General features: G+C 42.0%; 1 protein-coding gene across 1 annotated transcript in view; it reads right to left on the reverse strand.

The window, feature by feature from the left end:
* LOC111971493 (seizure protein 6 homolog) overlaps window positions 1-26,106 on the reverse strand; it is an 82,062-nt gene extending 55,956 nt beyond the window's left edge. Inside the window, exons 1-5 of the mRNA XM_023998295.2 lie at window positions 25,672-26,106; window positions 24,244-24,320; window positions 22,582-22,706; window positions 6,166-6,378; window positions 5,899-6,032 (exon numbers count right to left, since the gene is read on the reverse strand). Of these exons, the coding sequence (XP_023854063.2) occupies window positions 5,899-6,032; window positions 6,166-6,378; window positions 22,582-22,597 (363 nt within the window). The 5' untranslated portion in view covers window positions 22,598-22,706; window positions 24,244-24,320; window positions 25,672-26,106. The remainder of the gene's footprint in view (window positions 1-5,898; window positions 6,033-6,165; window positions 6,379-22,581; window positions 22,707-24,243; window positions 24,321-25,671) is intronic.
* Window positions 26,107-26,428: the final 322 nt, after the last annotated feature.

A 26,428-nucleotide genomic window follows, 5' to 3' on the forward strand; every position in this document is an offset into this window, starting at 1 on the left:
AATGTGGTTCTGAATATAGACCGCAACACCGCCTCCGTTGGCATTACTGTCTTTTCGGTAGATGTTATAACCATGTAAGGCTACCACTGTATCATCAGAGGTGTTATCTACGTGAGTTTCAGAGATTTCAGTCAGAATATGAATGTCATCTGTTACAAGCAATTTATTGACTTCATGGACCTTGTTTCTTAGGCTACATATGTTAATATGGGCTATTTTTAGCACTTTCTGAGTTTCTTGAGTGTTTTTAATGCTTTACTGGGAAGCTTATCAGAGGTAGACTTTCTCATGTTATTTACATTGGAGCTGATAGTGCAGGGTGAGCTAAGGTCATGTACATTTGATGCAGCATTATGACGACTCATTGTCACAATGACTGAATGACTGGAATTCTGATAGACTTTGGTTTAATGTAAAGATCTAATTGAATCGTATTATTATAATGTAGTAGAAAGCGATGGGTTAGAAGAAACCAACATAACCAACCCATAAAGCAAAATTTAACATCCATATATGGTCAGCTATGTAAACTTTAACATTGATTTATCTTGCAATAGATGTCGTTCAATTGGTAACATACATTTTTCTTTTTCTAATGCCTCTTAAGGGTAAAGTAATCTAAAAGTAATGGAATGCAATCAGATTACGTTACTGAGTTTGGGTAATCCAAAAGTTACATTACTGATTGCCATTTTGCACAGGTAACTCGTAACTGTAAAACCTACCCTAACCAGAAACAATGGATAGATGGCGGGATTCGCGTAAAACTGAAAGCGTGAACCACTGCATTTAATCATGGAAAGGTGACTGGGAATATGGCCTAATACAAATAGTGTAGTTATTCCTTCCGCAAGTCAATCAAACAAGGGAAATGTCAGTATAGAGAAAACGCGGAGTCGCAATTCAACAGCCCAGACACGAGATGTAGGCGGCATGGTCTACAGACAATCACGGACTACAAAAAGAAATCCAGCCACGTCACGGACACCGACGTCTTGCTTCCAGACAAACTAAACATCTTCTTTGCCCGTTTGAGGATAATACAGTGCCACCAACGCGGCCCGCTACCAAGGACTGTGGGCTCTCCTTCTCCGTGGCTGAAGTGAGTAAGACATTTAAACGTGTTAACCGTCGCAAGGCTGCCGGCCCAGACGGCATCCCTAGCCACGTCCTCAGAGCATGCGCAGACCAGCTGGCTGGTGTGTTTACGGATATATTCAATTTCTCCCTATCCCTGTCTGCTGTCCCCACATGCTTCAAGATGGCCATCATTGTTCCTGTACCCAAGAAGGCAAAGGTAACTGAACTAAATGACTTTCGCCCCGTAGCAATCACTTCTGTCATCATGAAGTGCTTTGAGAGACTATTCAAGGATCATATCACCTCCACCTTACCTGTCACCCTAGACCCACTTCAATTTGCGTACCACCCCAATAGGTTTACAGATGATGCAATCGCCATCACACTGCACACTGCCCTATCCCATCTGGACAAGAGGAATACTTATGTAAGAATGCTGTTCATTGGCTACAGCTTAGCATTCAAGACTATAGTACCCTCCAAGCTCATCATTAAGCTTGAGGTCCTGGGTCTCAACGCCGCCCTGTGTAATTGTGTCCTGGACTTCCTGACAGGCCGCCCCTTGGTGGTGAAGGTAGGAAACAACATCTCCACTTCGCTGATCCTCAACACTGGGCCCCCACAAGGGTGAGTTCTCAGCCCTCTCCTGTACTCCCTGTTCACCCATGACTGCGTGGACATGCACGCCTCCAACTCAATCATCAAGTTTGCAGACGACACTACAGTGGTTGGCTTGATTACCAACAATGACGAGACGGCCTACAGGGAGGAGGTGAGGGCCCTCGGAGTGTGGTGTCAGGAAAATAACCTCACACTCAATGTCAACACAACAAAGGAGATGATCGGGGACTTCAGGAAACAGCAGAGGGAGCACCCCCCTATCCACATTGACGGGCCAGCAGTGGAGAAGGTGGAAAGTTTTAAGTTCCTCTACGTGCACATCATGGACAAACTGAAATGGTCCACCCCAGACAGTGTGGTGAAGAAGGCTCAACAGCTTAGTCCGCTGCGCCACTCGGGAGCCCATATATTTATATGTATATATTCTTATTGCMTTCCTTTACTTAGATTTGTGTGTATTAGGTAGTTGTTGTTGAATTGTTAGATTACTTGCTGCACTGTGGGAACTAGAAGCACAAGCATTTTGCTACACTCACATTAACATCTGCTAACCATGTGTATGTGACCAATAACATATTATTTTATTTGGATTTGATTTGATTACATTTAGAAAGTAACCTACCCAACCCTGGTCACACCCAAGAAGACTCGAGGCTGTAATCGCTGCCAAAGGTGCTTCAACAATGTACTGAGTAAAGGGACTGAATACTTATGTAAATATGCTATTTCCTTTTTGTGTTATTAATACATTTGCTAACATTTCTAAAAACCTGTTTTTGCTTTGTCATTATGTGTTATGGTGTGCAGATTGATGAGATTTTATTTTTTAAATTCCTTTATTATTTCCCCCTAACCCTACCACCCCTCCCTTAATTGGAGTAAACTAATGGACAACAACACTTTGGSTTCTACTTCCACCTTATACACACTATATACACATTTTACGGACACAGTATATTTTACAATAGTGCCCCTCAACCCCTCCCATCTATCTCTGAAGACCATTAAGTTTTGATTTATATTTGCCATATATTTTTCAATTGTGCTGTTTCACAAAAGTTCTGAACCTTTCTATTCTCATAGTTTCGACAGATTGTAAATTAAATAACATTTTTGGCTTAGAGTATTATTATTTAATTGATTGATTGACTATAACTTCTTAAATCACCCAGAAGTGCTATTTGCAGAGTTAGCTACAGGTCAATTTACCAATTCCTCGGCCATTCCTGAACCTGCGACCAAAAACAAGCTACAGTACATATGTGGTCCCATGTGGCTCAGTTGGCACATGGCACTTGCAACGCTAGGGTTGTGGGTTTGTTTCCCACAGGGGACCAGTGTGAACAAATATGATAATGTGTGCATTAGCTACTGTAAGTTGCTCTGGATAAGGGCGTCTGCTAAATCACAAAATGTAAAATATGGACAGTACCTAAAGTTATTAGCTGGCTGGCTTTCTATGGGCTCAATGCTTGAAAACGTGTGTGATGATTTATGTGCCCTGGATCAGGTTTAAGTGTTAACTGTTAGACAGGACACAATGTGGGATTTCTGATGGTGTTAAGTCTAGGTTCCCAGATATTACGAAATGAAATGAATGGTTCTCCCATCGATCGATCCCACCTATAAATATCTGAGCTTTTGGATTGACAAGGATTTAACGTTTATAAAAACTGATAAGCTAGTTTAAAAGCTACGATTTAAAATGGGCTTCTTTTTTTAGAAATAGATCTTGCCTCTCCCTAAATGGCAGGATCAGATTGTACAGTCAATTTTCCTGCCAGTTCTTGACTATGGTGACACAATTTACCAGAATGCAGCAGCCACTACTCTTAAACCTTTGGATGCCGTCTACCATAGCGCCCTTCGCTTTATCACAGGTTACAGTTTTAATACTCCTCCCTGCATCTTGTATTAAAAGGTTGGCTGGTTCTCATTAAAGTCCCGTAGATCACTTCACTATTCCCTTTTTGTTTACAAAGCTCCACTACACAAGCTTCCAACTTCGTTTTAAGTATAAAATCATGCGTTACCAAACCCGTTCACAGGGTTGGTTAACTTGAGGTTCCTCGGGTCTCCACCGAATTAGGTAAATACACTTTTAGTTTTAATGCGCCTCACTGCTGGAACAATTTGGAGAACTCATTACAATTAGATGTTCTGGTGTCACTCTGCAGTTTAGGGTGTTAATGAGGACCTAGTAGCGGAGTACTGTGACTGTTTATCATAAATGTTGAGTTTTGTATTGATTGCTGTTTTGTTTGACATTGTGTTGGTTGTTGTATTGTTGTTATCAGGGCCCCCTTGTGAATGAGACCATGGTCTGAATGGGGTTTCCCTGAATAAATAAAGAATAAACAATTTTWAAAAATGATTAGTGACCAACAATGTCCGAACTCCGAAGGTTTGTGCTAGCTAGCTTGTGTGTGTGTTTGCTTATCCTGGAAGCGGAAGAGCTGAAGCGGTCCTATGTAAAACAATAGATAATGATTCAATTAAAAATGGGGATATCCAACCAGTGTAGGATGCCGCTTTGAAGTCTGAGGGCACAGACCCTTCATTATGGTCGCTTCTTGCCGACACATCAAAGCAGCTGTTCCAGACTCTCACGTCAAGGACGTAGAGAAGCTGGTGTTAGCAAGACTAGCTAAATACTATCAAAACTATAGAAACCCTCAGTATCAAAACTCTCCAAAGGCAGCCTGAAAAGTAGCTGAATTTGTTGCTAGAATCTTTTACTAATAAAAGTTGCTGGAGGGGTCTGAAAACTCGCTAAATATACTGACAAAGTTGCTGAATTGGCAACACTGGAGTAGTTCCTGGGTTTGGGGTTTCTTCATTGATTATTTTGACAAATCAGAATTGGGAGAAGGTGGTGCTTAAATTGGTGCAGTGATTTTCAAGCCTGTGTGCGGATGATAAACGGTATCCACTAGATTCCCCAGCCACAAAGCCAAAATTGGCTATATCGTAAAAATTCATGAAAACAAAAATTTGATTTTTGGCCATGATAAACACGGGTGAAATTAGCAGAAAGGAGGGGTTTGGCCGAGTGTATCCATTTCAAGGGAGGAGACTTCGCTTCCTTCCCTTGTACAAAGGTAATTGTTAAAGGTTATTGTTACAATTGTTAAAGGCACCCCCCTCAGAAGTAAAACAGGAAATGACAAACTTTCGTGAGAGAATTTTACTTCTGGGTGATCGAGATTAGGATTTGATCATCCAACGGTTGTAATTAAAGGGGGAGGCATTCAGAGGCTTTGTGTGTCTGTCCATGTGGGTGTTTGAGTGAGAAAGACAAGAGAGCCAATGAGTATGAAAGCACAGCCCCCTTCATTATYGACGCTTTGTGCCTACAACATCAAGGAGCCTTTCCAGACCCACTTTCCACTTGCTTCTTAAACTCTCATCCCATTGCTTTGTATTTTTCTTGTGTGCAAATAATAAAAAATACATAATTGTGGAATGATGTGACATAAGTAACGGTCACTTTAACTCTACCTACATGTACATTGATGGATTCTGTTAAAATGTAACATGTTCATTTTAAACTGTAGTTTGTTTGTATCCTGTTTAGTGAATGATTACTGTTAGTATTAAATGGAGTTTAGGCCATGAAACTGTGTATGCTAATTTGGAAAGGTTGACCTAATCAGATAAGAGGAAATTGCCTAGGATTAGAGAGCATGGTCAGGCCCAGGACAATTGAGATGGACGGGTGTGATTCTGACATCTAGCTGAACAAAGAGAGGACCATGGACATTCCACAGGGGAGATAAGGGAAACTCATTGGAGTCATAAAATGTATAGCTGGGGAGGTGACAGTTACAAGAGGGTGATGACCAAAGGAGGGAAGAGTATAAAATGTGTTATGAACTTTCTAAATGTATGCACTCAGCTGACAGCATCCTTGGTAATAAACACTTCAAACTTCTCTTGAGCTTTTGGTCTCAATAGMATTTTTCAAAAACAACATATTATCTCAATTACCTCGACTAACAGGTGCCCCCGCACATTCACTCTGTACCGGTACCCCCTGTATATAGCCTCGCTATTGTTATTTTACTGCTGCTCTTTAATTACTTGTTACTTAAAAAACAATGGCTTGTAAGTAAGCATTTCACTGTAAGGTTTACACCTGTTGTATTCGGCGCACGTGAAACATTTTATTTGATTTGATGACTAACGGCGCCTTACCTGAATTTCCACTCCATAACCCGGATACACTGTGATGCTGTAGATGCACTCCAGAGGAGAGTAAGGGGATGAGGAGAGAGGATTTGGAGACTCCACAATGCCCTCCATCCCAGAGAGACTGGTATTGCACTGCACTGGAGAGAGAAAGTCAGGATCCTTGACTGAAAATGCACAAATATCTCAACCCTATGGAAGTAATGCCTATGAAACACTAGATTCATCCTAACATTACATAATGTTAGGCATGCAATCCCACCATTCATTTACCTGGCATATGCACTGTGGTGATGGTTGTGGTGGTGATCAAAGTGGTTGTCGTCTCCTCCTCTGTGGGTGATGTTACAGTTTTCCCTGCTTCTGATTGGCTGGCTGGGGGCGATGAGGTCAGGGCTGTGGTTAGCACCCCTGTTGGCATCACAGTGGCTGCAGGCTCAGTCTGCCCAAGCTGTGGTACAGCCTGAATAGGTTTGGTTGTTGTGCCTGCAATCAAGGCAGAGTGTTTAAACCAGGGATGGGCAACTGGTGGCCCATGGGCCCCCTCTTTTGTAGTTGGATCAATTTCCAGAAAGTATTCACACCCCTTGACTTTTTTCACATTTTGTTGTGCTACAGTATGAATTTAAATTGAATAAATGTAGATTTTCACTGGCCTATACACAATACTCCATAATATCAAAGTGGAGGGGGATTCTACTAAGCTAACATATGGAATTGTTTTAAGATGGTCACACAAAAATCTAAATATTTGTTTTAGTATTTGATAAAATATTGAATTTTGCCATTACTACTATAGCCCATAAGAACACATTGAATAACACATTCATAAATGGCAAAACAGACAGTCAAAAAATACATAATAAGGAATAAGGTTTTGAAATGTCTGTCCTATATATAGGACATAAGAAAGTTCAGGGAATATTTTAGTTTTTTGTACTCATATTTAACCCCCGTTTTTTGTTGTCACAAAACTACCTCCATACATCCATAAAATGTTTTAACAGGTACCGTGTTAACTTCAGATGAGTCCTGTGACACTTGTGGAGGCTGTAGAGCAAAACGGAGAACACCATCGTGTTTTTTAGAGTCTCATCTTTCCATAGAGTGGTCATATTATTTTGGACTCTACAGACGTTTTCGTGAGAAGTCTTATGAGTATGTTTCATGGTCTGAAAAACACCACTGTAGCTCTATCACCTTCCATCACAGATGCGGAAGGCTGACATAGGTGGGTGCGGTGGATTGAGATGCAGCCCATGCAAAAAATAAATTGTATTATGTTACTTAGATTGACGCATGGGTGCGTCAAGACTCTTAAGGATTTTTTTACATTATTTTTTAATGACTACCTCATCTCTGTACCCCACACATACAATGATCTGTAAGGTCCCTCAGTTGAGCAGTGCATTTCAAACACAGATCCAACCACAAAGATCAGGGAGGTATTCCAGTGCCTCACAAAGAGGGGCAGCTATTGATAGATGGGTAAAAAAAAGACATTGAATATCCCTTTGAGCATGGTGAAGTTATTAATTACACTTCGATGGTGTATCAATACACCCAGTCACTACAAAGATACAGGCCTCCTTCCTCATTCAGTTGCTGGAGAGGAAGGAAACCTGGTTCCTGGATCTTTTCACAGCATTATAAGGCTGCACTGAGACAATGACTTATCAATGACCCAAGCCCAGCTCAGTTAATCCCTACCATTGTGTCACTGAGTTGTCATAATGCTTCAGCAAATGTACATTATCCCATGGCGTTGGTAGACACAATGTAAGTAACCTATATGTCACTCTAACTGCCCTGAATGCCTCTGCTGATCCTACAGCTTTTGTATGCAGTCATTTTTATATTTGTATTTATTATGGATCCCCATTAGCTGTTGCCAAGGCAGCAGCTACTCTTCCTGGGGTCCAGCAAAATTAGGATTCATAGGAATCACTACAAAACATTATGTATGACCTGAAGCTTTTTCTTGAGTGGGCAGCTTGATGAAAGCCAGCCAATATTTAAAATCACCAAGAAAATATACCTCTGTTTATATCTCATACATTGTCAAGCATTTCACACATGTTATCCAGTTACTGACTGTTAGCACTTGGTGGTCTACAGCAGCTTCCCACCCAAATGGGCTTTAGGTGAGGCAGAAKAACCTGAAGCCATATTACTGCAACAGTATTTAACATGAGATCCTCTAAGCTTTACAGGAATGTGGTTTTGAATATAAAATGACACCACCTCCACCTGTGGCATTTCTGTATTTTATGTAGATGTTATAACCATCCATATATTGCTACCACTGTATCAAATGTATTATATAAGTGTTTCAGAGATTGTCAGAATATGAATGTCATCTGTTACTGATTTCATGAACCTTGTTTCTTAAACTACATATGTTAATGTGGGCTATTTGTAGCTCTTTTCTGGGATGTTTGATTGTTTTCATTACTTTACTGGGAAGCATAGCAGAAGTAGACATGCTCATGTTATTTATGTTAGTGCAGGGTGAGGTGCACACACTAGACTTCTTACTTGGGCACACCGCCTCAGTGCTAACAGTATAACTCTGGTTCATAGGCACATAATTACTGCATACAATAGCTGTAGGATTAGCAGAGGCATTCCGGGTAGTTAGAGGGACATAATGTACATTTGCAGAAGCATTATTACAACTCAGCGACACAATGGTAAGGATTAACTGAGCTGGGCTTGGGTCATTGATAAGTCATTGTCTCAACGTTGCCTCATAATACTTTGGATGGATCCAGGAACACAAATGATTTGGTAAATAAAACAAGCTTTATTTCCAGAAGGTATGAAAATTGTCAATAAATGTTATACCCACAGAGCTGCAATCGTCTCATAGCCAGTTATGGAGGGCTAAAAGTCTGCTGAAACGTCCAATGCCATGATTTAGGGAGGGCACAGGGACAGATATTATGGGGCGTTTGTTGGTGTGAAGAAGAGACCCAATCACTTCTTTAAAATCCATCTTCAGCTGTTCAGCGCTGCCCTTCATAATGTCATTGAATCCCATATGAAATATGATACTACATTTTCTGATGCAGGTTTAAAATGTTTGGTAGTAGCTTATTGATGTTCTGTACCCGTGCTCCTGATTAGCACAACGTTTTTGCTCCAGGGACTGAGACATTTCTCACCATTGAACTGCACAATACAACGGCCAGAGAAGGGGATGGAGAAATCCACCCATTAAACCTTTCACGGGCCTACGAGAAGCAGGATAGCATACTCCCGCTGCTCACAGCAATATGTCCAGACCTCCTACAGCAGGCAGTGCCCCGTCAGATACAGAGAGAGGGAAAGGAGCCCCTGCTGAACAAAGCCGCTGTTGGAGTCAGTGTATTTGGAGACAGCACAGTCGTCGCAGACACATGCAATCCCAGCGATGAAAGAGAAGCTAGATCAGACACCAATGCAGCGAAGCTATTYCTTATATCAATCTGCTCCGAACCTCTCACAGACACTGTCAGTTTGTGTGAAGAATTGCAACACTGCTGGGTTTTTCACACTCAACAGTTTCCCGTGTGTACCCAAAGGACATCCAGCCACCTTGACACAACTGTGGGAAGCATTGGAGTCATCATGGGCCAGCATTTCTGTGGAGCATTTGACACAATTTGTTGGGCATGGACTCTACAATGAGGCAAGTGCAACGCAATATTAAAAACATTTTCTTAATGTTTTGTACACTGTGTATACAGTGCCTCCGGAAACTATTCAGACCCCTTTACTTTTTCCACATTTTGTTTCGTTACAGTCTTCCAGTTCAACATGTGAATGGAGAAGAAGCTCGTGGACGAGGCTCCTACACATTAGTTAATTTTGCCAAATTTTTACTTTGCATTCCACTTTCTGACATATCAGATTTGATTGATGAGTTCATAAGTTACCTTTTTGATTCAAATGTCACACGACCTGAGGAGCAGAAGACCTGTAACAAACGTTTCAACTGCATTGGCAAACGTGAATGGTAATGGTGCCGACTCCAGTCCAATCTTTACAGACTCTCATGCGGTAACACTCCCCACAGATCTTCAGAACCTCCGTGCGGTTCTGGTCTCGGAAATTACAGCTACTATAGCCACTCAGCTCAAAACTGCCATTGATGCTGCTCTGGCCCCCTTCTCCACCGTCCTGGACTGTGTCCGAGCCACTGCGAATGAACAAGGCCGCCGACTTGACGGCTTTGAACATGACCTTTGTGACTACAGTGACCGCATAAACTCAGCATAAAAAGAAGTCTTTCAAAGATCATTTGTAAAAATCCAAATAACTTCACAGATCTTAATTGTAAAGGGTTTAAACACTGCTTCCCATGCTTGTTCAACGAACCATAAACAATTAATGAACATGCACCTGTGGAACGGTCGTTAAGACACTAACAGCTTACAGACGGTAGGCAATTAAGGTCACAGTTATGAAAACTTAGGACACTAAAGAGGCCTTTCTACTGACTCTGAAAAACACCAAAGGGTGGCTACTTTGAAGAATCTCAAATCTAAAATATATTTGGATTTGTTTAACACTTTTTTGGTTACTATATGATTCCATGTGTTATTTCATAGTTTTGATGTATTCACTATTATTATACAATGTAGAAAATTGTAAAAATAAAGAAAAACCCTGGAATGAGTAGGTGTGTCCCAACTTTTGACTGGTACTGTAGATACTTCATGAAGGACTTTTTACAACTTTATTAGGCCCCATTTATYATTCGTACATGTACAGACACTCAGCCCCTTTTCTTTTTTGTAACAGGGTAACATACTGCGGGAAACTTATTTGGCCATCCTTATTTGGCCATCATTGTATGTGTTGCACTGATTGAAGTCTCCCTGAGTCAGGTCAGTTCCGTTTGACTGTTAGGGGGTTTTCCTGTCTTTGTTACCTGTTGACCTACTTTACCGTTTTGTGAATGCCTTTTCAAATGTATTTCACTACTCGTGCTATGGAGCCTCTTCGCGTTAGGATAGGAAGGTTTTCTGTTTATATGCACCGAAGCTGCGCAAACTTCAACCTGTGTGGGAGGGGAGGGAGTGACCTTTTTTGGTCATATTTTTTATTTATTTATTGCTTTTTACATCAGTTCTGTTATCTTTGCAAATGCTTGGTCTGTTTTCACAACTTTCAATATTTTAGATGGCTAACAATAATAGTAATATTGGAATAGGTAGGCCTAATCTTATAAAGTTTTTATCTTGCAATACTAAGACAATGAATAATCATGTCAAGAGGGTCTTCTCCCATTTGAAAAAACTAAAAGCAGATGTATTTTTACAAGAGACCCATTTATGCATTAAAGATCACAAGGCTACAAAACTCCAGGTAAGTCAGGTTTTCCAWTCAGACTTTAACTCCAAAGCCAAAGGGGTTGCAATTTTGGTTAGTAAAATAATAAATTTCTCTACTACTAATGTTATTTCAGACAGTAATGGGAGATACTTAATCATAACTGGCACCATTTGTCAGACACCTGTAGTATTGGTCAATGTATATGCTCCCAATTTTGATGATGTTGAATTTGCCAATGGGTTGCGGGGGAAAATACCTTCTCTGAACACCCATCTTTTGATATTTGAATTGTGTTATTAGCCCAGCTTTAGACCGCTCCAACCCCAGAACTATGTCTCCTGCTCTCAAAGTCCTTCTCAGATTTTATGGTTCAGAACGGGTGTACAGATCCCTGGAGATTTAAGAATCCCTAGGCAAGAGAGTATTCTTTCTATTCACATGTACACCATTATTATTATTTTTATTTTTTATTTTACCCCCTTTTTCCCCAATTTCGTGGTATCCAATTGTTAGTAGTTACTATCTTGTCTCATTGCTACAACTCCCGTACGGGCTCGGGAGAGACGAAGGTCGAAAGCTATGCGTCCTCTGAAACACAACCCAACCAAGCCGCACTGCTTCTTAACACAGCGCGGAGGAAACACCAGTGTCGGAGGAAGGATATCCCTACCGGCCAAACCCTCCCTAACCTGGACGACGCTAGGCCAATTGTGCGTCGCCCTAGACCACTGCGCCACCCGGGAGGCCCATTTTTCTCATATTGACATTCTTTATTGATCATACTTCCAAATGTCACCTCTTCTGATTATTTACCCATTGTATTTTCTGACAATGGACCTTTAGCCCTCAACATAGTCCTATCAGGACAAACTCGTACTCTTCTCTGTTGGAGATTCAATTCTCTTCTCCTGTCTGATGCAGACTTCTGTAACGTTATCTCCACTTCTATTGATAATTTTAAATCAGACTAGCTCAACCTCTCATTATCTCTTATGGGAATCACTTAGAGGTAATTCCCATAAGGCCTATCTTAGAGGATACATTATTTCTTATTCTTCTCATTTAAACAAAACTTGGAAAGCTAAACTAGAAGAACTCTCTAAACCCATCCTTGACCACCAATATGCCCTGACGCCATCCCCAGAGCTATATAAGCAACGCTTCAACGTACAATCTGAATTCAATCTCTTGTCCACTACTGTACTTTAAGCGCCGACAGTTTCCTAGGAAACTATGCAGTATTTCGTTTTTTTTATGTGTTATTTCTTACATTGTTACCCCAGGAAATCTTAAGTTTTATTACATACAGTCGGGAGGAACTATTGGATATAAGAGCAACGTCAACTCACCAACATTACGACTAGGAATACGACTTTCCCGAAGTGGATCCTCTGTTTGGTCCACCACCCAGGACAATGGATCGGATCCCAGCCGGCGACCCAAAACAACGGCGCCGCAGAAGGGGCAGACGGAGCGGTCTTCTGGTCAGGCTCCGTAGACGGGCACATCGCGCAYCGCTCCCGAGCATACTACTCGCCAATGTCCAGTCTCTTGACAACAAGGTAGACGAAATCCGAGCAAGGGTTGCCTTCCAAAGAGACATCATAGATTGTAACGTTCTTTGTTTCACGGAAACATGGCTCATTCGGGATACGTCATCAGAGTCGGTACAACCACCTGGTTTCATCACGCATCGCGCCGACAGAAACAAACATCTCTCTGGTAAGACGAAGGGCGGGGGTGTATGCCTTATGATTAACGAGACGTGGTGTGATCATAACAACATACARGAACTCAAGTCCTTTTCTTCACCTGACCTATAATTCCTTACAATCAAATGCCAACCGCATTATCTACCAAGAGAATTCTCTTCGATCATAATCACAGTCGTGTATATCCCCCCCAAGCAGACACATCGACGGCCCTGAAATAACTTAATTTGACTCTATGTAAACTGGAAACCACATATCCTGAGGCTGCATTTATTGTAGCTGGGGATTTTAACAAGGCTAATCTGAAAACAAGGCTCCCTAAATTTTATCAGCATATCGAATGCGCGACCCGGGCTGGCAAAACCCTGGATCATTGTTATTCTAACTTCCGCGATGCATACAAAGCCCTTTCCCGCCCTCCTTTTGGAAAATCTGGCCACGACTCCATTTTGTTGCTCCCAGCCTATAGACAGAAACTAAAACAGGAAGTGCCCGTGCTCAGGTCTGTTCAACGCTGGTCCGACCAATCGGATTCCACGCTGTTCCGCATAGTGTCGGACAATAACATTGATGAATACACTGATTCGGTGAGCAAGTTTATTAGCAAGTGCATCGGTGATGTTGTACCCACAGCGTCTATTAAAACCCTCCCCAACCAGAAACCGTGGATTGATGGCAGCATTCGCGCAAAACTGAAATCGCGAACCMCTGCTTTTAATCAGGGCAAGGTGACCCGGAAACATGACCGAATACAAAACAGTGTAGCTATTCCCTCCGCAAGTCGATCAAACAAGCTAAAAGTYAGTATACTGTAGAGACAAAGTGGAGTCGCAATTCAACGGCTCAGACACGAGAGGTATGTGGCAGGGTCTACAGTCAATCACGGACTACTAAAGGAAAACCAGCATTGTCGCGCACCACGATGTCTTGCTTCCAGACAAACCAAACAACTTCTTTGCTCGCTTTGAGGACAATACAGTGCCACTGACACGGCCCGCTACCAAAACCTTCGGGCTCTCCTTCACTGCAGCTAACGTGAGTAAAACATTTAAACGTGCTAACCCTCGCAAGGCTGCCAGGCGGCATCCCCAGCCACGTCCTCAGAGCATGCGCAGACCAGCTAGCTGGTGTGTTTACGGACATTTTCAATCAATCCTTATCCCAGTCTGCTGTTCCCACATGCTTCAAGAGGGCCACCATTGTTCCTGTTCCCAAGAAAGCTAAGGTAACTGAGCTAAATGACTATCGCCCCGTAGCACTCACTTCTGTCATCATGAAGTGCTTTGAGAGACTAGTCAAGGATCATATCACCTCCACCCTACCTGTTACCCTAGACCCACTCCAATATGCTTACTGCCCCAATAGGTCCACAGACAATGCAATCTCCATCACACTGCACACTGCCCTATCCCATCTGGACAAGAGGAATACCTATGTAAAGAATGCTGTTCATCAACTACAGCTCAGCATTTAACACCATATTCCCCTCCAAACTCGTCAGTAAGCTCGAGACCCTGGGTCTCAACCCTGCCCTGTGCAACTGGATCCTGGATTTCCTGACGGGCCGCCCCCAGTTGGTGAGAGTAGGAAACAACATCTCCACCCCGCTGATCCTCAACACTTGGGCCCCACAAGGGTGCGTTCTCAGCCCTCTCCTGTACTCCCTGTTCACCCATGACTGCGTGGTCATTCACGCCTCTAACTCAATCATCAAGTTTGCAGACGACACTACAGTGGTAGGCTTGATTACCAACAACAACGAGACGGCCTACAGGGAGGAGGTGAGGGCCCTCGGAGTGTGGTGTCAGGAAAATAACCTCACACTCAATGTCAACAAAACAAAGGAGATGATCGTGGACTTCAGGAAACAGCAGAGGGAGCAGCCCCCTATCCACATCAACGGGACAGTAGTGGAGGAGGTGGAAATTTTAAGTTCCTCGGCGTACACATCACGGACAAACTGAAATGGTCCACCCACACAGACAGCGTGGTGAAGAAGGCGCAGCAGCTCCTCTTCAACCTCAGGAGGCTGAAGAAATTCGGCTTGTCACCAAAAGCACTCACAAACTTTTACAGATGCACAATCGAGAGCATCCTGTCGGGCTGTATCACCGCCTGGTACGGCAACTGGTCCGCCCACAACCGTAAGGCTCTCCAGAGGGTAGTGAGGTCTGTACAACGCATCACCGGGGGCAAACTACCTGCCCTCCAGGATACCTACACCACCCGATGTCACAGGAAGGCCAAAAAGATCATCAAGGACAACAACCACCTGAGCCACTGCCTGTTCACCCCGCTATCATCTAGAAGGCGAGGTCAGTACAGGTGCATCAAAGCTGGGACCGAGAGACTGAAAAACAGCTTCTATCTCAAGGCCATCACTGTTAAACAGCCATCACTAACATTGAGTAGCTGCTGCCAACATACTGACTCATCTCTAGCCACTTTAATAATGAAAAATGTATGTAATAAATGTATCACTAGCCACTTTAAACAATGCCACTTTATATAATGTTTACATACCCTACATTACTCATCTCATATGTATATGCTGTACTCTAATACCATCTACTGCATCTTGCCTTTGCCATTCGGCCATCGCTCATTCATATATCTTTATGTACATATTCTTATTAATTCCTTTACACTTGTGTGTATAAGGTAGTTGTTGTGAAATTGTTAGATTAGTTGTTAGATATTACTGCATGGTCGGAACTAGAAGCACAAGCATTTTGCTACACTCGCATTAACATCTGCTAACCATGTGTATGTGACAAATAAATCAAATTTGATTTGATTTTACAGATGCAGAACAGTTACTATTGCATTCACGTGGTACCTACTATGAACATGGAGACAGGGCAAGTCATCTGCTCACATTCTGGAGAACTTTGGCTCCTTCTCCGGTTATAAGCTGAATCACCAGAAAAGTGAGTGCTTCCCAATCAGCGCTACAACTCCAGCAGACAGACTTTGCTTTCAGCTTAGCTGCTCTGGTTTCAAATATCTTGGAGTGGACGTAACTCGTTAATTACATTCTCTTTTTTCTGCAAACTCGCTCCCCTCCTTACGCAAATGAAATCAGATTTTCAGAGATGGGGTAACTTACCAATATCACTTATAGGAAGGATTAATGCTGTAAAAATGAACAGTTTACCCAAATTCCATTATCTATTTCAATCTCTCCCATTGTTGTTACCAAGTCAATCAATCAGGCTGTTATCACATTTATCTGGGGAGGAAAGGTACCCGGAGTCAGTAGATCTTTATTTCAGAGATGCAAGTTTAGTGGAGGGCTTACACTACCCAACTTTTTACAMTATTACTGGGCAGACAACTTTCAGAAATTGCCATTCTGGTTACATGCTCCAGATACCCCATGGTGCCACCTAGAGGCACATTCTTGTATTTCTGCTTCTCTTCCTACTTTACTCTGCTCTCCCAGCATCCCCCACTCGCTATACTGGCTATCCTGTAGTGCTTTCCACACTTAAGATGCAGTTTCGACTGCATTTTAATTTCTCCTCTGCATCTACTATGGATCCTATTGATAAGAATCACTTATTCTCCGCTTCCCTAATAGATAATGATTTCTCTTACTAGACAAGTAAATGTATTAAGTCCTTCCAAGACTTATATGTAGATGACATTTTTTCTAGTTTTCCCAACTGGGCCTCTAAATACTCTTTGCCTCCATCTCACTTTTTCAGTTGCCTTCAAATTAGGCATTGTGTCTCCTCCCAATGTTCTGGCTTCCCTGCTCCACCCCCTTTCTAACCCTGGAATGGCATATTGACTCTATTACTTCGACAGAAAGCAGTCATTTCTCAGATCTGTGTATTATGTCATTGGACAAACATTCCACTAACAAAACTAAATCTGCTTGGGAACGGGAAATGGGTGTTGAATTTACACAGGAGTGGTGGGATGAGGCGATTGATAGAGTATGCTCCACTACATCTTGTGCTCGTCTTGGTCTCATACAATTTAAGGTTTTTATATAGAGTGCATTTTTCCAAATCCAGATTGTCTGAAATATATACAAATGTAAATGATGAGTGTGATAGATGTCATGTCTCAACATGTGATCTTAGTTCATTCAATGTTCAAAACTACAAAATTACTGGGATTCTATTTTTTWTTTTTATCATCTGAGGTGCTTGAAATTAACCTGCAGCCATGACTCTTGGTAGCTGTTTTAGGTATTCTAGAAGACTTGCCGATATTGCCAAACATGCCGATATTGTTGCTTTTACATCCTTATTGGCTCGACATATAATTATTTTCCAGTGGAAGTCTGCTCAGCCCCCCTCTACTTCTCAATGGCTCAACGATGTAATGTTCTTCCTAAAGCTTGAGAAAATGAAGTATTCTCTGTTAGAAAATGGCAACCATTTATATCATACTTCAATGGCTTGCAGAGGTTCCCGTCTGACGAGATGCTTTAAGGTTTCCAAGTAGTCATTACATTATAGGTGCAGTCATCAATATAATGCTATCCAGTACAAGCAAGTTCGTTTGTTTACTGATCATTTATTTATTTATTTCGGTTGCTCCACTTTTTGTATTTTGAATCTGTATTGAGTTGTTTGTATGTGAGACAATTTTATTTTTCCTGTATTCTTGTTTATTTGTTGTGATATCTCTGTGGAATGTTTTTTTTCTAGGACCGAACTGTGGGAGGGTGTGGGCTGGGTTGGGTATATGGGGTGGGTGGTTGGGAGGGGGTTGGGGTGAGTGGTTGTGAGGGAATTGAGGTGGGTGGACTGAGGAAGGGCGTAGAAGTAAGGAAGGGACGGGGGGTGGAAGTGTTGTGTGGAGGGAGGAAGGGTGGTTGGGATATGGTAAAATCATTCTACTTACATTGGTGTACATTTTGTAAAACTTGAATAAAATAAATACAAACACTTTTTTTCCTCAAAGAAATTGTCCGTAGAGTGCAGGGACAGGATTGTGTTGAGGCACAGATCTGGGAAAGGGTACTGGGGATGCTGTGGTGATGTTTTTCTGCGGCAGGGACTGGGAAACTAGTCAGCATAGAGGCAAAGATGAATGGAGCAAAGTACAGAGAGATCCTTGATGAAAACTTGCTCCAGAGAGCTCAGACTAGGGCGAAGGTTCACCTTCCAATAGGACAACAGCCCTAAGCACACAACCAAGACAATGCAGGAGTGGCTTCGGGACAAGTCTCTGAATGTCCTTGAGTGGCCCATCCAGACCCCGGACTTGAACCCGACCTAAAAATAGCTGTGCTGCAATGCTCCCCATCCAACCTGACAGAGCTTGAGAGGATCTGCAGAGAAGAATGGGAGAAACTCCCAAAATACAGGTGTGCCAAGCTTGTAGCGTCATACCCAAGAAGAATCAAAGTTGTAACGGTTGCCAAAGGTGCTTCAAAGTACTGAGTAAAGGGTCTGAATACTTATGTTAATGCAAAATTTCAGATTTTTTTATTTTGATAAATTAGCAACAATGTACTGAAACCTGTTTTTGCTTTGTCATTATGGGGTATTGTCTGTAGCTTGATGAGGAAAAGCTAGGGAGGTAGGGGCGTAGATCAGAAAACCAGTTAGTATCTGATGATTTGCCTCATGCAGTGCGACACATCTCCTTCACATAGTTGATCAGGCCTGTAGAATGTTGTCCCAATCATCTTCAATGGCTATGCGAAGTTGTTGGATATTGGAGGGAACTAGAACACTGTCGTACACATCGACCCATAGTATCCCAAACATGCTCAATGGGTGACATGTCTAGTGAGTATGCAGGCTATGGAAGAACTGGAAAATGTTTAGCTTGCAGGTATTATGTACAGATCCTTGCGACATGGGGCCATGCATTATCATGCTGAAACATGAGGTGATGGCGGCGGATGAATGTCATGACAATAGGCCTCAGAATCTCGTCACAGTATCTCTATGCATTTAAATTGCCAATCGATAAAACACAATTGTGTTCGTTGTCCATAGCTTATGCCTGCCCATACCAAAACCCCACCGCCACCATGGGGCACTCTGTTCACCATGTTCAGCAAAACGCTCGCCCACACGACGCCATGCACCGCCATGCGGTTGTGAGTCCGCAGACCACATGTATGTAAATTCTCTAAAACGACATTGGAGGCGGCTTATGGTAGAGAAATTAACATTATGTTCTCTGGCAACAGCTCTGGTGGACATTCCTGCAGCAGCATGCCAATTGCACACGCCCTCAAAACTTGAGACATCTGAGGCATTGTGTTGTGTGACAAACTCCTTTTATTGTCCCCAGCACAAGGTGCACAGCATCTTGATTTTCCACACCTGTCACGTGAATGGATTATCTTGGCAAAGGAGAAATGCTCACTAACAGGGATGTAAACACATTTGTGCAGAAAATTTGAGAGAAATACGCTTCGAACATTTCTGGGATTTTTCATTTCAGTTTAACTTACTATTGAGAGTTAGAATATCAAATCAAATCAAAAATCAAATCAAATTTTATTGGTCACATACACATGGCTAGCAGATKTTATCGCGAGTGTAGCGAAATGCTCATGTTTCTAGATCCGACAGTGCAGCAGTATCTAACAGGTAATATCTAACAAATTCCACAACAAAACCTAATACACACAATCTAGTAAAGGAATGGGATGAGAATACATAAGTATAAAATATATGGATGAGCAGTGACAGAGCGACTACRATGCAATAGATAGTAAAGAATAGATAGTGAAGGACACAGTATACAGTATATACAGTACATATGAGATGAGTAATGTGTGATATGTAAACATTATTAAAGTGATTAGTGTTCCATTTATTAAAGTGGCCAATGATATCAAGTCTGTAGGTAGGCAGCCGCCTCTCTGTGCTAGTTGGGGCTGTTTAACAATCTGATGGCCTTGAGATTGAATAATAGCTTATCTCTCTATCCCAGCTTTGATGCACCTGTATTGGCCTTAACTTCTGGATGTAAGCGGGGTGAACAGGTCGTGGCTTGGGTGGTTATTGTCCATGATGATATTTTTGGCTTTCCTGTGACATCGGGTGTTGTAGGTGTCCTGGAGGGCAGGTAATTTGCCGCCGGTGATGCATTATGCAGACCGCACCACCCTCTGGAGAGCCCTGCGATTGTGGGCGGTACAGTTGCCGTACCAGGTGGTGATATAGCCCGACAGGATGCTCTCAATTGTGCACCTGTAAAAGTTAGTGAGGGTTTTCGGTGACAAGMCAAATTTTTTCAGCCTCCTGAGGTTGAAGAACCACTGTTGCGCCTTCTTCAGTGTGGTGAAGAGGCGCTGCTGCGCCTTCTTCACCACACTATCTGTGTGCGTGGACCATTTCAGTTTGTCGGTGATATGTACACCGAGGAACTTAAAACTTTCCACCTTCTCCACTACTGACCCGTCGATGTGGATAGGGGGGTGCTCCCTCTGCTGTTTCATGAAGTCCATGATCATCTCTTTTGTTTTGCTGACGTTGAGTGAGAGGTTATTTTCCTGACACCACACTCCGAGGGCCCTCACCACCTCCCTGTAGGCTGTCTCGTCGTTGTTGGTAATCAAGCCTACCACTGTAGTGTYGTCTGCAAACTTGATGATTGAGTTGGAGGCGTGCATGTTCACGCAGTCGTGAGTGAACAGGGAGTACAGGAGAGGGCTGAGAACGCACCCTTGTGGGGCCCAAGTGTTGAGGATCAGCGGGGTGGAGATGTTGTTTCCTACCTTCACCATCTGGGTGCAGCCGTCAGGAAGTCCAGGACCCAGTTGCACATGGTGGGGTCGAGACCCAGGGTCTCATGCTTACTGATGAGTTTGAAGGGTACGATGGTGTTGAATGCTGAGCTGTAGTCAATGAACAGCATTCTTACATAGGTATTCCTCTTGTCCAGATGGGATAGGGCAGTGTGCAGTGTGATGGCGATTGCATTGTCTGTGGACCTATTGGGGCAGTAAGCATATTGGAGTGGGTCTAGGGTAACAGGTAGGGTGGAGGTGATATGATCCTTGACTAGTCTCTCAAAGCACTTCATGATGACAGAAGTGAGTGCTACGGGGGGATAGTCATTTCGTTCAGTTACCTTAGCTTTCTTGGGAACAGGAACAATGGTGGTCATCTTGAAGCATGTGGGGAAGGCAGACTGGGATAGGGATTGATTGAATATGTCCGTAAACACACCAGCCAGCTGGTTTGCGCATGATCTGAGGACGTGGCTAGGGATGCCGTCTGGGCCGGCAGACTTGCGAGGGTTAACACGTTTAAATGTTTTACTCACGTCGGCCACAGAGAAGGAGAGCCCACAATAGTAGAATACRCAAGGTGCAATTTTGAAATATGGTTTTGCATCAGCAGTGTTCTCTTGTGATGTCAGTTACTGAAAGTCACTGAATTAGGTCAAGTCAGCTAACATTTTTTAGATTGTAAGTTAGCCTTGCGGCCAGCTATCTAAACTTGTAGTAATAATGGTTGAAATACCGAACGGGGGGCCCACGTTGATAACAAGTCACTCTGTCAGATATTATATAAAAAAATGCAAACATTTCTCTACACCCTATGGCAAAATGAGTAGAATTGCATGAAATTATGTGTAAAACTTAATTTCGCTTAGGGCCCCAAAAGGACTGAATGTGTGGATATGGATATGGGTATGCAGACCCACAAGCCACTACAGTCCCCTGTGATAAGTTACGATTTTTTGTGGCCCCCACCCCCATCAAAGTTGCCCGTCCCTGTTTTAAACACGCCAAGTTTTGTCATGAGTGTGCTGATTGGTCCACATCTTGGCCCCAGCCTACCCTTCTATATATGCAGTTGGTTTTGGTTAATTTGAAAAGGGCTTTACAAATAAAAGTATTACTGTTGTTATTATTAATTAGTAGTAGCATATTGTCCACATCCACATTACCAACAAACTAACATGCTCCAAGCACACCAAGACAGTCGTGAATAGGGCACAACAAAACCTACTCCCCCTCAGGAGCTGCACCATCGAGAGCATCCTGACTGGTTGCATCACTGCCTGGTATGGCAACTGCTCAGCCTCCGACTGCAAGGCACTACAGAGGGTAGTACGAACGGCCCAGTACATCACTGGGGCCAAGCTTCCTGCCATCCAGGACATCTATACCAGGCGGTGTCAGAGGAAGGCCCTAACAATTGTCAAAGACTCCAGCCACCCTAGTCATAGACTGTTCTCTCTGCTACCGCACGGCAAGCGGTACCGGAGCGCCATGTCTAGGTCCAAGTGGCTTCTAAACAGCTTCTACCCCCAAGCCATAAGACTCCTGAACATCTAATGAAATGCCCCCCCCCCCCCACCCACCTCTTTAACACCGCTGCTACTCTCTGTTGTTATCATCTATGCATAGTCACTTTAATAACTCTACCTACATGTACAATTACCTCAACTAACCGGTTCCCCCAGCACATGACTCTGTACCGATACCCCCTGTATATAGTCTCGCATTGTTATTTAACTGTTCTTTAATTACTTGTTACTTTTATTCTTATTCTTATCCGTATTTTTTTTACAACTGCATTGTTGGTTACGGGCTCGTAAGTAAGCATTTCACTGTAGGTTGTGTTTGGCGCATGTGACTATAAAATTTAACTGATATTAATGAATATCAGTATTGATAGAATAATGTAAAACTGCTATTGGTGAGCTATACTACCTGTATTAATGGGCATGGCCGAGGTACTCCTTACTCAGAAGGGCTGCATGGATCAGCTCACCAATGGATGGGGACCAGGACTTGCTGTGGAGTAGCCTCATGGCCAGGGGTCATAAAGCTCACACCTAAGAGGAAAGAAGAGAGATATATATATTATCCGTCATCTTGAACTTCTTCCATTTTCTAATAATTCGCCAACAGTTGTTGCCTTCTCACTAAGCTGCTTGCCTATTGTTCTGTAGCCCATCCCAGCCTTGTGCAGGTCTACAATTTAACCCTGATGTCCTTACACAGCTCTCTGGCTTGGCATCGTGGAGAGGTTGGAGTCTGTGTTGATGAGTGTGTGGACAGGTGTCTTTATACAGGTAACGAGTTCAAACAGGTGCAGTTAATACAGGTAATGAGTGGAGAACAGGAGGGCTTCTTAAAGAAAAACTAACAGGTCTGTGAGAGCCGGATTCTTACTGGTTTATGGGTGATCAAATACTTATGTTATGCAATAAAATGCAAATTAATTACTTAAAAATCATACCAAATGTAATTTTCTGGATTTTTGTTTTAGATTCCGTCTCTCACAGTTGAAGTGTACCTATGATAAAAATTACAGACCTCTACATCCTTTGTAAGTAGGAAAACCTGCAAAATCGGCAGTGTATCAAATACTTGTTCGCCCCACTGTATATAATGACTTGTGAAAAAAAAACTTAAAAGGTAGGAATTTAAACTATGATTGGCAAATTCGTTATTTAAAAAAAATCAAGAAACATCTTTCACAAGAAACATTGCTGCCTCTTTCTCTATCTCTCTCACTCCCACACACACGCTAGTGCTCAGCGATTAGAGCTATTTGAGGTCGGTTCAATTATAAAAAAAATAAGTAAATGTTCGATTTCAATAATTTTTTTAAACATTAAATGATTTAAATATGTATGTTGAATGCTGTAGCACAGAAAAATCCATTAATAAAAGTCCCATGATAGTAGTGACTGCCCATGACTGTTTATCATATATTAACCATCAGTTATTCACATTACTTTACTTTAATAAAATATTTCAGTTGTTGTGTATATTACATTTGTTTTATTTGACAACTTATGTAATTCCAAGTCATCATCTCATCTCTATAGAGCTGCTGGCTATGCTGTCTGACAAAGACACTATTTTAGTCGTTTTTCAAAGTAAATAAGCCATACTTTTATGACTGCTGAATGCCAACTATCAATCACTTAGATCATGTATGGTATTTTCAGGTAGAGATACCTCGCAAATAAACTGCTCTCTATGTATCCCCTCTTGATTGCGCATTCTTCTCTCTTAAGTAGCAGGCGTAAAAGAAACAAAGACCGAACAAGTTTAGCCGCACAATGGATCATGATCATTGTAGTTAATTATCAAATTTTCTGCGGATAACTACGGTATAAAGAAATTTGGACTGTTGTAATAAACTACAATTCCCTACTACTAAGCACAGTTCAGGCATATGATCTGATTTATCTCTAGAGAAACTACAGCGCACATTGCATTGAGCTCACAGAAAAAAGCTGAATGACATGAAATTCAAATAATGTAACTGATCTCAGTCAATTTGTTATTTAAAAAACAAAAAATAACCAACATTTCAGTTAATCGCTCAGCACTAACCCACACACACACACGTGTTACCTGTAGTTAGGTGGAGGATGGTGACAGATAGTGTCACAGCAAGAACTGTAGACACCATGGCTTAGTATCAGAACAGCCTGACAGAGAGTGGAGGGAAACAGAAGTGGGGAGAGAAAGAGATTTTGAGGAAGGAAGGGAGAACAGACACAGCCTAAATGATGGTAAGAAAGTAAAGCAAGAGAGCAAAAGGAAAATGCTTAGAAATCTGAGTACATTTCTCAATGCATGCCTTACTGCAGTATTGTACTTTAATCAATCAGAACAACAGCACCAGCAACTACACTGATCATTAAAAACCTACAGTAAAACTGTAGTTTGCTTAAGCTTTAGAGCAGGGGTGTCAAACATACGACGGGGTACAATCTGGCTCGTGGTGATGGTGGACAAAAAAAAAAATACAAATGTACAATTTAAAAAATAATAATTKACCTTTATTTCAACAGGCAAGAAATATAACCAATTTCAGTGCGGCCCTCCGGACCTCATTGAAGACCGAATGAGGTCCCCAGGGCAAAATGCATTTGACACCCCTGCTTTAGAGAGACAGATATTAAAAGATGATAAAACATACACATGGGCTTAGCCCAACTGTCTTACTCCATCATAAGCCAAGGTTGTATTGCTCCATTCTTTACAAACAATAAACAAACAAGGTATAGCTTCAAAATGTTTAAAACTGTTGTTTATTTATTTCATTTAACCAGGCAAGTAAATTAAGAACAAATTCTAATTTACAAAATGTGTATGAGGGAGGGTTCATTTCCCCAACCCATCCATTTCTAATGTATAAACCCCTCTCAAATTCATAGACAAATTAATTTAACCCACATCATAGTTTAAAACATGTATTTACATTTGTTCACACTATTGTTATTTGTAAACAATGGGGTAATTAAACATTATTTTAGGTTATGATAGGGTAGGGTAAGCTCATGGTTTGACAGTTGTGCTAAACTCAAGAGATGTATAAAGTATATACATGGGTATATCAAGCATTTCAATGTCATTGAACATATCCACATATCCCATTTCGTATATTTAAACCTACAATAAAAGTGCCTTGGTGAAATTGCTCAAAACGTGATATTATCAGCAGTGCAGTATTGTTTATCATTTGTGTTTTTAGTGTTGCCTTCCATCAATATCTCACCATGTAAATCTATCTCACAAAAAATAAGAGGAAAAGGCTATCACATCCCTCTTCGTTTTCAAAATATCCACAAAATCATTATATTTGCCCGACAACCACTATTCAAAAATGAATAGGCCTAATTTGTATTTGCGTCAGAGAAAACCAGAGTATATTTGTTTGGTTTAAGATCTCATTGCAGGTAGCGTTTGTTGTGCAAGGTGATGGATAGGAAAAAGAGACCTGCGCTTATTATTAGGCCTATGCGTAATAGTTAACAGCGAGGGAAACATACATACCTGGAAAATCACGTCCTGAACTATTCCACTATTATTATCCGTTTCTCCTACACACTGGTATTGGCGTTTCAGTCAAAAATCTGGCTATTGTTGGTTGAGCTAGGTTCTCTTTTACTGCGTTCCTTCGAGTCCTTTATATAAAATACCAGCGCTGACGCTGCGCGTTAAATTTGTTTAAATTATAATTTACTTCCACCCGGCCCTGCTCTTTGTGTGAGTATGCAGGGGGTTTTGTGACTACACCAATCTAATATCGTAATCACTACCATTGATTTTCCAAAATATGTGGAAAGGTATCCCGCTGTCTATTGAATCCGCTCCCCCTTTGTCCTTGATGGCATGTCTATCCCGCCTCTCTCTTATTTCTTGGCCCCGAAGCAGGCGAGCGGGTGGGTAGAACGCTGGTAGCTGTTTCTACGCGTATGGTTGAAGCGTTGGTGTGTGTGAGGCATAAATCGTGAGTAATAGCTCACAGATGCGCCCTGGTGGATGTTCGCAGATTTGCATGAACTTGGTTCTCTCGGCGAAGAGCTGTACAACAGTGCTGGAACAGCAACACACATCTAAAAGCCCAGGATAGAGAGTGGATAKCATGCAACATTAAACTAAGATTGCCTATACCGAGCTAATTAGAAGACAAAACATCTATTTCACTTCAATTGACCACACGATAAATAAATACATCTAAAATGAAATACCCTTCGGTATTTTCCGTAAAGGCCGATATTCTACTCTGGCGCTTTGCGGAAACATCGAA

The sequence above is a fragment of the Salvelinus sp. IW2-2015 genome, linkage group LG13 (genome assembly GCF_002910315.2).
Source record: "Salvelinus sp. IW2-2015 linkage group LG13, ASM291031v2, whole genome shotgun sequence".
NCBI classification, from domain to species: Eukaryota; Metazoa; Chordata; class Actinopteri; order Salmoniformes; family Salmonidae; genus Salvelinus; species Salvelinus sp. IW2-2015.